We start from the raw sequence: 15906 nt of genomic DNA on the forward strand, positions 1-15906 counted from the left end.
ATATTAAATTTTTCCTGCCTGAGCTTCCACTTCTAAAGGACCATGATCTAAAGGAGAGATTTACACCAACCAAACAGTACACATGGAGGGTCCCATGGCTCCAGCTACATATGTAGCAGAAGATGGCCATTTCAGACATCAATGAGAGGAGAGGCCATTGGTCCTGTGAAGGCTCAATTCCCCAGGGTAGGGGAATGCAAGTCAGGAAATTGCGGAAGGGGTGAATAGGGGGATGGGGGATAAGATAGGGGGTTTTCGGTGGGGTAATGAAGACAAGGGACCCAACACAGGAGAGAGGCAGAATGACATCTCAGGATGAGTGCCCATGGAGGACCTCAGATATGAACAACTATGAACAATGATAAGAAATTAGACATTCAGATCACAGGTCCTCAGAAAGCCAAGCAAGACAGTTACCTGAAGCATTGGGTTGTATGTTGGGGAAATTTGCATATCTTGAATACATGGAAGATAATTTATTCTTTTGTATATAAAACACATAACTTAGAAATTAATAATTTTTAAATGTGTGCATGTGTGTGCACATGCACTTGCATTTGTACATGGATATGGGTGTCATGTGAGTACCATGTGAGGTCAGAGACATTGCATTCCATAGAGCTAGAGTCAAGGACCCTTGGTCACCCAGCGTTGTGTACCAAATTTGGATCCCTTGAAAAATAAGACATGCTCTTAAACACTGAAATAACTCTCCAGAAAACAAGCATGAGAGAGAGAGAGAGAGAGAGAGAGAGAGAGAAATAAGTCAGGCAGAAAGGCAAAGAATACACCTGCCTGCAAAAGCAAAAAATAAAAAATATTTATAAAAGCTGCTAGTAGACTAGTATAGAGATAGCAGGGGGAGGTTTCTAAAGGAGATGGTTGGGAATCCAGAGCACAAATAAGCTAATGTTCTATACTCCAGTAGTGTGGCTATGGCAGACAAGAATTAAATATATAATTTCAAAAGGCATATGTTTGAATCCTCCCAACATAAAGAGATGACAAAATGTCTGAGGTGATTAATATGTCAATTACCCTGATTACATTGTACCCTGTTCGATATACCCTGTCATTATATTGTAAGCAAGTGTTAAAATACTGCCCTGTGTCCCATAAATACAATTACTGTATAGCACTTCAAGACATTTTTAACTATAAACCTTTGGACCAGATTCTTTGAGTTCAAACCCTACCTCTGTAAACATATTAATAACAGTGCTTACCTTATAATGCTATACTTTGGAATATAAGTCTATGGACATGTCTAATGTAAGAACATTCATATCATTCCCTGCAGCTGCAAGGTTCAACCTTGCATATCATGCATATAGTCACAATAACATAAAACTAAATGTGTGATAAGCTAAAACTATACACTACTGACGCATACTTACTTGAGTGGAAAGGTTGTATGCAGAAGGGGACAGATTCTCAATATCTGTTATTTAATAACACCCTAGAGTGAAAACTTCAGGTTAGTTACAGAATTAGACTATGTCTAAGTACAACTAGGAGGGCTGGGGCTGAAGAGCGCTTGTCTGGTGTGATAGAGGCCCTGAGCTCAATCCTGGGAGTAGGGGCGGGGCCGGGGGCGGGGATAAAGGAGCATGAAGAGCCACACTGGAAGAATTAGGTGGAAGACTGTAGTTTGAACTACAGAGATGGCTCTGTGGTATGTGCTTGCTGCTCTTCCAGAGGACACAGGTTCTGTTCCCAGCACCTGTATCAGGCAGCACCCATTACAACAAGCACCCATTCCAGTTTCGGGGATCTGACGTTCTCTCCAAATTCCCACAGGCACTTGCACCCATCTGCACACCGCACCCCTGCCTCACACGTGTATTTAAAAGTAAATATTTCTTAAAGTAGTCGTTCTTTGAATGGAATCATTATGAGGCAGGTTGTCACTCCTCACAGACCTTCCAGGAATATGTTGATTCCTTCAATTCAATGCATAACAGATTTAAAATTAAATGAAAAGACACCTGCATGTAACACCAGATAGAAAACCCTCTAGAAGGGCTAGTATCCAATATATACAAAGAACTCAAGAAGTTAGACCACAGAAAACCAAATGACCCTATCAAAAAATGGGGTACAGAGCTAAACAAAGAATTCTCACCTGAAGAACTTCGGATGGCTGAGAAGCATCTTAAAAAAAAAATGCTCAACTTCATTAGTCATTAAGGAAATGCAAATCAAAACAACCCTGAGATTTCACCTCACAGCAGTCAGAATGGCTAAGGTTAAAAACTCAGGAGACAGCAGGTTTTGGCGAGGATGTGGAGAAAGAGGAACACTCCTCCACTGCTGGTGGGGTTGCAAATTGGTACAACCACTCTGGAAATCAGTCTGATGGTTCCTCAGAAAACTAGGCACGTCACTTCTGGAGGACCCTGCTATACCACTCCTGGGCATATACCCAGAGGATTCCCCAGCAGGTAATAAGGATATGTGCTCCACTATGTTCATAGCAGCCCTATTTATAATATCCAGAAGCTGGAAAGAACTCAGATGTCCCTCAACAAAGGAATGGATACAAAAAATGTGGTATATATACGCAATGGAGTACTATTCAGCCATTAGAAACAATGAATTCATGAAATTCTTAGACAAATGGATGGAGCTGGAGAACATCATACTAAGTGAAGTAACCAATCTCAGAAGATCAATCATGGTATGTACTCACTGATAAGCGGATATTAGCCTAGAAACTTGGAATACCCAAGACATAATCCACATATCAAATGATGTCCAAAAAGAATGGAGGAGTGGCCCCTGGTTCTGGAAAGGCTCAGTGCAGCAGTATAGGGCAATATCAGAACAGGAAAGTGGGAAGGGGTAGATGGGGAGACAGGGGGAGGGAAGAGAGCTTATGGGACTTTTGGGGGAGTGGGGAACCATGAAAGGGGAAATCATTTGAAATGTAAATAAAAAATTTATCGAATAAAAAAAAAAAGAAAACCCTCTAGAAAGCAGTTTTAGGAGAGAATAGAGACAGATAGCTCTGCCTCCTGTGGAGAACAGTGTATTCCATGAATAGCAATGAAGCCCTCCGTGGGTGTTCCTAAGACAGGTCCTTTTAAAACCTCAACTGTCAGCCTCTCCTGCCTGTGGAAGGACTTGCACCAGCTCTCTGTGTCACTGTAACCTGTAAGTGAGAAGGGAGTCTGTCTGAAAACACTGGCTCTTAGGGTCTTGGAGCAGGCTGACAAATGTCCCTCCAGAGGTTAATAAGATAAGGGTTACTCCAGCTGGCCCCTAAACAGAGATTACTCCCAAGGGGAGAATAAGCAGATTATCCCAGAGACAGCCTGCTTCAGGATGCTCGCGAATTAGCACCTTCACAGGGTAAACCAGGGAGGTCAACTGGACCCAGCCGGCACCTAGATTTGATTTTTTTCATATTTCAGACATTTTATTTCTTTAAATGTGACTTGGTATTGTTGGATGATTTTTCAGAATTACCAGTACACAGAACCAGAATGAATTTGGAAATTAAACATGCTATCTTTGTATTTTGGATTTTTCTCCAAGTTCAAGGACTCAAAGGTAAGTTATTTAAATGTGCATTTAGTTTTAAATTTTCTTTTCTAAATCCAGGCCTAGTAGTATGTGCTTGTAGTCCTAGCACCTCAGAAGACTGAGGCAGAAGAATCAAAATTCTGAGACCAGCCACGGTAACTTAGGGAAACTGTATCTCAGGCAAAAATGTAAATGAATGAGTTGTAGGGTATTTATATAGGAAATGCAAAGTCATATAATGATTAAAAAAAACCCTCATACTGTCTAATTTTAGTATTGAAAAACACTTGATGCTTGATGATTTTATTGAATAAATGATTTCAGAAATGATAGTCTAATAACTTTCATGTTATTATACTGTTTTAAATGCAATTCATATTTTTTATTTGATATATTCTTTATTTACATTTCAAGTGATTTTCCCTTTCCTGGATCCCCCCTCCCCGAAAGTCCCATAAGCCCTCTTCCCTCCCCCTGTTCCCCAATCCACCCCTTCCCACTTCCCTGTCCTGGTATTCCCCTACACTGCTGCACTGAGATTTTCCAGGACCAGGGGCCACTCCTTCCTTCTTCTTGGGCACCATTTGATATGAATGCAATTCATATTAACAAAGTAGGAGAGATAATACATCTTGCTTGTGGTTATAGAGCATTTAATGACAATTCTCATCACTAGTATCATTCTCAGTAGGCCCTTGGAACCGACTCATCAAATACAATCTCAGAAAATAGAATCTAAAATTGAAATTAATATTCAAGGGGTTTATGATAAGATCAAATATATTTCTTACCTACACACAATTACACTAGAGGCACCAGCCCTGGAAAACCTGGGTGTCTGGTTGGTTTGGAAGTAGGGTAAGTGAAAGTTCAAGACTGTGTCTGTCCTTACAGCAATCCTTCAGGTGAGTCTAAACTAAAGCAAGCTACAAATAGGCTTATGTGGGAAAATAACACTTTTTTTTTTCAAAACTCACGGGAGAAAGTTTGACTGTTCTAAGGATAAGCCAAATCACAAATACTCTATCTCTAAAAGTAGTTAGAAATCAATAATGTTAGATTTTCTTTTTTGTTTTTAAGGAGAACATTAAAATGTTGGTCTAGTAAACCTTTTCACTGAAATATGGTTTTAAGGAGTCTAGGGAATGAAGCTATAAATAGTTACATGTATAAGATATAAAGTATCTGTGATCCTATATGTTATTGATAAATATGTGACTTTCAGTGGAGGTTTTAAAAATCTGGGCAAAATTTGTATCCAAGTTTCCTTCATGTTTGACTACTGGAGCCAAAAAAAAAAAAAAAAAAAAAAAAGGCGGCAGGGGAGGGGAGGGGTGTACTTATTTAGCTTTTCTTGCAGAATCAGCTATGTATAAATATTTAAATGTATTTTGAAAGTTGTAATTAGAAGCAAGTGGTACCGTTCCAAGATATCTAAGCTTTATCTGGTGAAAACACACTGATTTAAGTTTGACAATTCTGGCCAGGCACATCAGCCCTGGCCTTGTTTACTTAATTAACTACATTTATTAATTGAACTATTTTTCTATTTCATAATGTATCAGATATTACAAGTAATTACAGATAGAATAATTATTTATAGTAAGTTAGATGAAATAAGTTCACCTCAAACCTACAATTTGCTCTGGGCCTTCTTCTGTGGAACAGCATGCTCTAATTATATGAGAAATTTCAAAAATCATGCTTCTAGCATTGGACTTTTTATTCCACAAGGGTTTCATATCTTTCAGTAAGTGTATCTTGACTGGAGGTTATGTCTTCAGCCAAACTGGTTTCCTATTTGTAACTCCTTAATGACCATGAAGACATTTTGTCTAGTGCCAGCTTGAGAAGGAAAAGGAAGGGCTCTGTTTGACACAGGGACCAATGAAGCTCAGCACCTAAATATTACACTAAATTCAAGCTCTATTTATGAAGATGACATAGCAATTTTATAAATAATTTTAAAAATTCTATTTTTCTTTTATTAAAAAAAAAGATTTTTCATATGGTTCCAATTATGGTTTCCCATCTCCCAACTCCTCCCAGACCCTTCCTACCTCCTCTCCCATCAACATCCACACCTTTCTGTCTCTGGTTAGAAAAATAACAGGCATCTAAAGGCTAATAATAAAATAAAATGGGATTAAAAAAACAATCAAAAATTTAAAAAATTAAAAAAATAGAACAAAACAAACAGGAGGGAGAAGCCTCATTAGAAACCATGAGAAACACGTAAGAGACATTCACATACACAGGAATCCCATAAAATCACAAAACCATAATATATGTGCAAAGGAACTAGAAGGCAAATAAATGAATAATGCCCTGACTGAGCATTATAAGATGCTGAGTTTGCTTTGTGCTGCTCATCTACTGCTAGGCATGGGGACTGCCCTTTAGAATAGTCTGAATCATGAGGACAAACCCCATCCCTAATCAGAAGCTATCTCTGATTTATAATCACTCATGAAATAAATAGATATTTTTAATTATCTCTAGTATGCCCATCAAAACACAGCCTCCATGGTCACCTTTATGTATTTTCTCAGTGTGCTTATTTAGGTTTTACAGATTTGTTCTTTCACTACAAGCAATTTTATACCAGGATTTTGCAGGTTTATCAAAGCAAATGAATTTCTGTATTGCTCTCTACGTTTGACCAGCCTTGTTTAAATGTCTACATAGTACTTCCATATTTATGTCAAGGCTTGATTTCCTGAATACCCAACAAAAGTGAACTAAGTTTTTCCAATTATTTCATTACACACAGAATTGCCCTAAATACATCTGAGTGTAAGCCACTCATTCAAGACAGCACAGATTCACTAAATAATATTGGCTCGATGAAATATGAACAGTCTGTAGCATCTGATTCCTACTAACAAATTGCTTTTAAAGAGTTTTTCTATGCCCTTGAGTGATTCTTTTCGATGTGATTTCACAGTGTGTCCACTGTGCAGCCAAAGATGGGTTACACACAAAAAAACTCAGAAGTACACCTATAGTTCAAAGGGATTCCTGTAGTCTTTGCAGGTTTGCATGCACTTTTCCATAGGAATTTAGAAAGGAAGAAAGGAAGAAAAAAAGAAAGAAACAAAGAAACAAAGAAAGAAAAAAGAAGGAAGGAAGGAAGGAAGGAAGGAAGGAAGGAAGGAAGGAAGGAAGGAAGGAAGGAAGGAAGGAAGGAAGGAAGGAAAGAAGAGAGAAAGAAAAGGTTTGAATTTCATTGACTGAAATTGTTTTAGTGCAAAAGACCACTCAAAGTTTCAAAGACTAGTTACTTCTTTTATTATTAGTAGTAGTAGTATTAGAATTAGTATTAGTATTAATTATTTTATTTATATAGCAAATGCTGCCCCCTCCTGGTTCCTCCTCACAGACTTCTTCCTCTATCCCCTTTGCCTCTGAAAGGGTACCCCCCCACCCAGGGTATCTCCCCACCCTGGGGCATCAAGTCTCTTCAGGACTAGACACATCCTCTCCCACTGAGGCCTTTTTGGCAAGGCTCCAGGCTCCCCACAAGGTGTGAGCAGTGGGAAGTGGGAAGAGGGAGGGGTGCAGGTTCATCTGAAGTATGCAAGGCGCATGTTGTGCACTCACCTCTCCATGTCACATAAATAATTTCCAATTCATTGCCTGTGACATTCAGCGTGCGGGAGAAAGGGGAGAGAAAGCTTCCCTTGGCAAGTCCTAGAATGGAAATGGTGTTTATCTTAGCACATGCCTTGCACATTACATTTGATTACTTGAAATGAAACCTTTAACTAAGTTATTATTAGTCCGCCAAGGTAGGGTAATTATTCTACTAGCTGGAAATGTCAGGAAATTTGCATTTGAAGATACTCCACTTCTTGATAATCCTACACTACTGGGGACATTCTGGTTTCATAAAATTATCCAGGAAGGCCTTTTCCCTCCTTGGAACTCCATTAACAGAGAACATAGCATCGTTTGTACTTAGGAGATGTCTGCCCAACGGCAGTCACATTAACTATAGCCACCGTATTTTGTGTTGTCTGGACAGTGGAACTCGAAAGTTTCAAGGCAGACTTGTTTAATGCCATACTAATATATCTGCAAAATACCCTGCTATCAATGCTGTGTAAATTGAAGGTACTTGTGGTCAATGAACCAACAAAATGACAAGTCTGAAACTATTTACAACATTATAGGTTTGCTTTAAAAATAAAAAGCGATTGCTGCTGTGTGGCCTCCCATGCTCGTACTGATGTTCACACCATTGTATTTGGACGCTAGTTTGAGCTTATGCCACCTGCTGCTTTGGGGCCAAGGTCTGTAAATAGCAGTTCTGTTTGCATGCTAAGCATCCCTGGGAAATTCTGATCCCAACCTTACTGCCATGATCATTTTTGCAAGTTTTATGCTACTGTCAAATAATTCATGTCAGAAACAAAGTTTTATTTTGTTTTATTTTTAGGACAGTTTCTAGATTTCCATTATATTCAGCACCTGTATTTGCAATAAACATAAGAAAAAGGCTGACCTCACTGCTGTACTGGGAAACCTCAGATTCCTGAGTGACAGGTTGCCACCCACACTGTCTCTTCTTGCTTAAGGATAGGACAGACACTTGTGCACTTGTGGGAGGGAACTGAGTTCTCAAACCCTTACAAGAACGAATACTGATCAGATTTTTGAAAGGAGGAAAATCTTCCAACCAGATTGTGAGGTTTAACTTCCCAGAGTGGACAGTCTCCACGACCACAGAGCCTCAGCTATCAAACAAAGATCAGTTCACCCAAGACAAAACAGGAGTCCCCAGTCAGGTGGAACCATATGGATAAGGTAAGACAGCATGTTCTTTGCTATTGCAAAGGCCTGGGCAACCTGCAAACACAGCAATGTCACAGTGAGTCAGCAAGGGTGATGGCACAGCCCTGGTAATGAAATCACATATGGAAAAGTGCTATGGAGCTTAGAACTGCAGCATACACCACCAGAATGAGAATGCCCTTACATCTGTACTTCCAAGCATAGCAAATAGAAGCAGAAGGTGAACAGTAAGGCTGCTTCTCAAGTTGGCTTTGTGCTTGCGTTTGCATATAGGTATCTCCCCACAGTGAATGGGGTTTGAGGAAACAGCATCTTTCTGCATGCCTTTGCAAATCCGTCTTGGTTCATTCCCATGCGGTTTTCTTTATGTGCCCATCTTCAGTCTCCTTACTATAGCCAGGCTTTCCCTGGTTGCCCCCAAGAAGAGTTAAGGGAAGCTAAAAGAAAAGGAATTTTGTGGCAAGAAGTCAGGACCTCGAAATTCATAAGAAAAAAAAAGTTTCCACTTTAGAAAGGCTTTAATGTCATGCAGAAAATAGCATGTGCTGGGCTAGTGTGTCTGTTTTGAAGGTTGCCCTGCTGCATCTATAAACAATTTGCATTCAGTGAAGCTGAACTGCTAAACAGACTGGGCACCATGATCAGACTCTCAGATCAAAATGCTTTTCTGATAGTAACCAAGTTAATAAATGTTAGCTGTTACGAAGCTTTGTGGGATCACCCACTAAGAGCTTACAGTGATCTTAATTAAATTAGTCTTACTTCTTAGGAGTTCAATGGGAAACAGGCAATGTGCTCATTTGTGGTTGGGAACCTAAGACTGACTGCTAAATTCATAAATATTCCTAAATTCATTTGATGTGGGAACAAGGACTGTGACCAGTCCTCTCTTGTATCTACTTAGTTCAATAGTAGCTTTGCCGAAACATGAAGGATGGAACTAGTGTGGTATTTTCTTTATTATTATTAATTCAAAAACAGAATTTTCTGTTAAAAAGAGCAGATTTTCTGGGCTATTTCAATCATCTGTTTTCTGAACTAATCTCAGAACTGTCAGTCACACCCTTCAAGTCCACCCTGATGGCTGCATCCTTCAGGTTGACCTTGATAGTAACATCCTTCAGGTCTACCCTGAACATAGAAGATTCTATCTTAGGACTCCTAGTAGTCTATTAAAAGAGTAGTAATGTTTTGAATTCCTCAAAGAACAATTTATAGTGCCATCTCAAGCACCTACAATAAAATCTCAGTGCTAAGTGAATTACTTGAATTGTAGCATTATGTAAAAGCAGTCACTAGTGGATATTAACACAGTGGAAATGTTCTTTAAAACTCAAAATAACACTATCACTCCATCACCCTAAAACTTCTCCTCCAGATTTTCAGTGCAGCTTTACTTCTGGAGATTTAAAATTTTGAATTTCCCCCCGCTCCTTGGTCATTTTTCTTTCCTCTCCCTGCCAGAGCTCATCAGTGTATCCCACATGAACCTAGCATGCTCTCGAATCCTGATCAACAGTCTTCTTGTTCATGAAAGGGAAATGTACTCTGACCTTCTAGCTAGATAACATTTACTTTGTTAGCTCACCTGAGAAAATGTGCTCTCATTCTTGTGCTAACAGTTGTTACTAGAGAGCCCCACAAGGCAGAGGCTGTCCATGAACCACGCATCATCTATTGCCCTATCTGGACCCAATGAGCTACTCCATCTTCCCTGATAGTGCCTAGTACACTGGATCTCAACCTGTGGGTTGTGACTCTTTTAGGGTCAAACAACACTTTTACAGGGGTCATCTAAGACTATCAGAAAACAGACGTTTATGTTATTATTTCTAACAGTAGCAAAATTACAGTGATGAAGTAGCAATGAAATTAATTTTATGGCTGGGGGGGTCACCACAACTTGAGGAACTGTTATTAAAGGGTTGCAGCATTAGGAAGGTTGAGAACCACTGCACTAATCCATTTCTGTTTAATGCCCCCCCTCACCCTGAGCCTAGAGCCTGCTGACCTTCTTTCTTAGAAGCTGAACCCAGAGATCAGTTAACAGCAGAGCCTGACTCCTTACAGAACAACTCTGTTGCTCACTACCTGACCCAAGCAAATTGCTCAATGAGCAATTTTACAGTTTCCTCTTCTATAAAATAGGGACAATGGTTGCAGGGTCTGCTTCAAAGTGCTAAAGCATTTTGTGTGGCATCTGCTGCAGAAATGTGCACACTGAAGGCTGATTCTCAAAACCACTTTGATGACTACCCGCTTTACATCACCCCCCTATCTGATGAGAAAACTGAAGTCATTTGACCTGTCTCTTCCGACTTCAAAGTACCTCTGAATCTATCCAAACACCCCTCATTTTCTTTTGTTTCAGAGGGAATTCAATAATTTTCAGCTTTTTTATTTTTTATTTTTTTGTTTTGTTTTTTGTTTTGTTTTTTTGTTTTTTGAGACAGGGTTTGTCTGTGTAGCCCTGGCTGTCCTTGAACTCATGATCCTCATGCCTCTGCCTCCTTCAGCAAATCCTACCGACATGCGTGCACCACCACAACCGGCAATTTTCAGTTCTTGCTAATGTTATTCTCACCTACTCCCTGTGATTTTTAATTCCAGTTCCCATAAGATCTTGGCCTGCCATTCCCCCTCCCCCAGGCTAAAGGTGTTCAGGTAAAGATTTTCAGTAGTGGGAAAGGAAATGCTGAACTCAAGTTTTGAAGATTCTGATTTTTATTATTATTAATTTTTTGGCTCAAGATAAGCTCTAAGATGCAATAATTGTTCAAACTATCTAGGTGGTTCACCTACACATCCAAGTTTAAGCATAATTGATTTTTCTGGAAAGCTGAGGTTTTAAGTCACCACATTGTGGACATTCAGAGGATTATTCCCAATCTGCCCCTTTTTTTTTAATAATTATATGCTATAGCTTTACTATTCATCACCTTCTTCAGCTTCAAATTAAATTAAAAAAAAAACAGGAAAAATAGAATTTCCAAAGCCTTCCCAATGTGTACAGAATAAATGCTAAAGAAAGAAACTGAAATGACTATAATATAAAAGGTATCTATATTCCTTGCTAATTTTCTTGTTTTGTCAGTACTATCTCTAGTAGTTAAGAAATGAAAACAACCAACACTCCCATCAACAGATAAACAGATGAATAAATGTGGTATATTTACATGTCAGGGTATAAAAATGGAAATCATGAGATTTGCAACTACGTGGACAAATCTGGAGAACACTATGTTAAGTGAGACAAGACAGGCACTGAAATGCATATGCTCAGTGGTCTGTGCAGAACCCAGAGATAGACTGCAAAGTGATAGTTACCAGAGGCTAGGACATTTGGAGAGATCAAAGTATGGAGAGATAGTAATCAAGGACAGAACATAAATTTCCTGTTAGATAAGAGGAATGTATTTGGGAGTCATAATATATAATGTGACTAAAGTTCACAAGATACCATAGTTCTGAAATATACTATATAGGTATAAATGATAGCTATATAAACTTTAGTTACCAATAGTTAGTCATTCCACAACATATACCTATCAAAATTCCATATTGGACATGACAAATACAACCCCAGCTCTTAGTATAAAAAATAATAACATGATAGTAATTTAAAAAGTAAAGCCCCAAAATATCATCTGAACTCTTTATGCTGGGTCCTCCTTTCTGGCTTTACAGAGACAGTTCAAGGACCTGCTAGAGTCATTTTACATAGGTCTTCTTATTTGGAAAGCTTCCACAAAAACTATATAAAACATTTTAATATTTATTCATCCATTTAATATTTATGTCATCCATAAAACTGTCTGTGATAGGTTCAAGTTCTTCCTTGATGTATTTTCAGGGAACCAGACATGAAAGAAAGTAGGAAATGAAGCAGCAAAGTAGAGAAGATGCCTTTCAAAAAGTTCCGATGAGTGCTAATCTCACACAACCATCCTTAGAGAGCACAGAACTAGAGAATTACAGGACTCTCCATGAGGCCAAGGACTGACAGAGGTGAAGTCTAAGCCATCTCCTCAAAGTTTTTCTCAAGAACACTAATAGCTTACCTTGAATTTCCTGTGTGCTTATCCATGAATAATGGAAGTCCTTAGCACCAAAAGAACATTCTAAGGCAATAAAAAGTAGATTAAATAAGTGAGTTAAAAGGAGTCATGGATTTGTGTCTCCTATAGGATAAAAACCTATGAAGAGCTAGTCCCAAGAGAAGTAAGGCTGAGATTGTTCATAAGAGGTAGCCTACATTCATCTCATAGCACACACAGAAGACAACTCAAAGGCACTAAAAACATAAAAGGTTTGAAGTATGAAATTATTGGAAGAAAGTATAGAAGAAGAGTCCTTTACTTTGTCTTAGCAAGAATTCTGATTTGGAAGGGGCATACTTCAACATTCATTCAGAAAACAAAAGCAGGAATACTGAATTAGCAAAAGGAACAAAAATAGTAACCTATGAACTAAAGGAAAATATTAGCAAACCATATACACAAAAATGGCTAAATATCTAAAATTGGTAAGGAACTTAAGCAAGATTTTAGAAAAAAAGGAAAAGAAAAAAGAAAAGGAAAGAAAGAAAACAACAGCCTAATTTTTATTCATTTTTTTATTATATTCAACACAATATATATTTTCCACCAATCATAAAAATTATGAACACATTATTAAATAAGCATAAAAAATAGTCTTTTTGTTTGTTTGTTTGTTTGTTTGTTTGTTTGGTTGGTTGGTTGGTTGGTTGGTTGGTTGGTTGGTTGGTTGGTTTTTAGTAGAGCTTAAAATCTTGGCTCTTACTGTTGCATAAACCCAAAATCAGAACAACTTTTAGAGACTGGAGTTCATTGTAATAAGGCTGTACCTCAATGTCACTCACATCACCAAAGGATTTTACCTCCATAGTAGCTAAGCTAAGAGTTGACAGTTCTTCTGTGCCAAGGAATGAATTGTAGGCACAATTATTTGGATACAGATTTCCTGCTATGGTCAAAGCTATTTGACTTGGGTGATTGTCATCATTCTCAGCCCACAGGGAACAGGTTACATTCATTTAAGAAATGGTGTGTGTATTAAGATGGTCTATCCATTAAGTCATTCATCAACTGTTTCAATGAACAATAGCTCTACTTAGAGGGTGGCACAGATATTAGGTGAGGGTAAGAGTCTGGTTCTTTAGCTGTGATGATTTTGAAAAGCATTCATCTCAGAAAAAGAGTAACTTATAAGCTCACCTTCAAAATTGATATAATAATTATAAATATCAAACAAAACATTCAGTCTCAATCTTGTTCTCTTAAAAGCCACCTCCCAAATTAATTGTCTACATTTTTGCTGTATAAATAATTTTGAAATATGTAAACTGTTCTGAAAACCATAGTATAGTATAAAAACATCAAATAAACAATTTTACTAATAGAGAGTCTGAGAAGAAGCATGATTTCAAGACAATTATGTGGTACACAGCAAGACACTGTCACATACAAACAAGCACAAAGTATATATGGGTTGTACAATATTGGACATATTTCTCCATTTACCAAATTAGAGAGACCACTGGCTGAGAGCCAACAAATTTCTAATTCTTCATATTTTTGAATTTCAATCAATTAGGATATGTTGGTAATATTAATTTTCATATTAAGAGATATTAAGGAAAATGATTGTTACTTCCTGTTAATTTTGTTTATGTAGATTTGTTGAAAGATTACTTTCTTGCTTTTTCTAGGGTGTAATTTCCCTCCTTGTATTGGTGTTTTCCATCTATTATCCTTTGTAGAGCTGAATCTGTGGAAAGACATATAAATTTGGTTTTGTCATGGAATAACTTGTTTTCTCCATCTATGGTAATTGAGAGTTCTGCTGGGTATAGTAGCCTGGGCTTGAATTTGTGTTCTCTTAGGATTTGTATAACATCTGTCCAGGATCTTCTAGCTTTTGAGTATCTGGAGAGAAGTCAGGTATAATTCTGATAGGTCTGCATTTATATGTTACTTGATCTTTTTCCCTAACTGCTTTTAATATTCTTTCTTTGTTTGGTGCATTTGGTGTTTTAATTATAATGTGACATGAGGAATTTCTGTTCTGGTCCAGTCTGTTTGGAGTTCTGTAGGCTTATTGTATGTTCATGGGCATCTCTTTCTTTAGGTTAGGAAAGTTTTCTTCTATAATTTTGCTGAAGATATTTAATGGCCCTTTAAGCTGTAAATCTTTGCTCTCTTCTATACCTATTATCCTTAGGTTTGGTCTTCTCATTGTGTCCTGGATTTCCTGGATGTTTGAGTTACCAGCTTTTTGCATTTTGCATTTTCTTTGACTGTTGAGCCATTGTTTTCTATGGCATTTTCAGCACCTGACATTCTTTTTTCTATCTTTTGTATTTTGTTATTGATGCTTGCATCTATGACTCCTGATTTCTTTCCAACGTTTTCTATCTCAAGAGTTGTCTCCCTGTGTGATTTCTTTATTGTTTCTACTTTCATTTTTAGATCCTGGATGGTTTTGTTCAGTTCCTTCGCTTGTTTGTTTGTGTTTTCCTGTAATTCTTTAAGGGATTTTTGTGTTTCTTCTTTAAGGGCTTCTACCTCTTGACCCATGTTCTCCTGTATTTCTTTAAGGGAGTTATTTAAGTCCTTCTTGAAGTCCTCTATCAGTATTATGAGATGTGATTTTAAATCCAGATCTTGCTTTTCCAGTATGTTGGTATATCCAGGACTTGCTGTTGTGGGAGAACTGGGTTCTGATGGTGTCATGTTGCCTTGGTTTCTGTTGGTAATATTCTTGCATTTGCTTTTTGCCATCTGGTTATCTCTGGTGTTAGCTGGTCTTGCTGTCTTTGACTGTGGCTTATCTGTCCTGAAAGCCTGTGATTCTGTACTTCTGGGATTCCTGTTCTCTCTTTCAGGTATGTAGGCACTCCTGGGAGTCCAGCTCTCTTGTGGTGGTGTTTGTGTATGTAACTCTGTGGCCCAGGATCAGCTCTGTGCTCTCAGGCCTCTCCACATTCCTGGGAGATTAGTTATGTCCCTGTGCCACCTGAATATGGAGCACTGTGGCAGAAGATGGTTCCCAGCTGGAGACAGAAACTGGAAGGCTCCTACCTGAGGGTTCTGCAAGAGTTCTTCTGGTAGCAGGGGTGGTCCTACCTGTGCTCTCAGACCTCTCCACACTCCTGCGGAAGGACCAGCAATGGTGGAAATGGCACAAGGAACAGAAGGGAAATAGTATTAGGGAGGGCGGGGGGTTTTGGTGGTTGATAGGTGGCAAGTCCTCCAGGCCTCTAGCAGCAGCTGTGGGACTCCAGAAGTGGGAGGGGGTTCTTACTAACTGCTCTGAGTGCAGTCGGTTCTCTAGGATGGATCAGGAGATGATGTCTTCTCTGAAGCAGAGCAGCCAAGGGTCTGCCCCAGCAGAAAGGACAAGCGGTGGAAGGACTTGAAGTAACTCTGAACTGTACCTCTTAAATAGACATTTCTATGATAACTTTAGACATTGCTTCAACTTTAACCTGCAAGTTTCATAACAAGGTATTCTTGTTCTATGCTAAAAGCATTTTCTAGAGATGGAAAGATGGCCCAG

The 15906-nt window shown here is 38.5% G+C and overlaps 1 protein-coding gene across 1 annotated transcript in view; it reads left to right on the forward strand.

The window, feature by feature from the left end:
- Positions 1-3488: 3488 nt before the first annotated feature.
- The window catches only part of Impg1 (interphotoreceptor matrix proteoglycan 1), a 141637-nt gene continuing 129219 nt past the window's right edge, over positions 3489-15906 (forward strand). The window contains exon 1 of the mRNA XM_052189312.1: positions 3489-3555. Coding sequence (XP_052045272.1) covers positions 3489-3555 — 67 coding nt within the window. The remainder of the gene's footprint in view (positions 3556-15906) is intronic.

The sequence above is a fragment of the Apodemus sylvaticus genome, chromosome 7 (genome assembly GCF_947179515.1).
Source record: "Apodemus sylvaticus chromosome 7, mApoSyl1.1, whole genome shotgun sequence".
In the NCBI taxonomy this organism is placed as follows: domain Eukaryota; kingdom Metazoa; phylum Chordata; class Mammalia; order Rodentia; family Muridae; genus Apodemus; species Apodemus sylvaticus.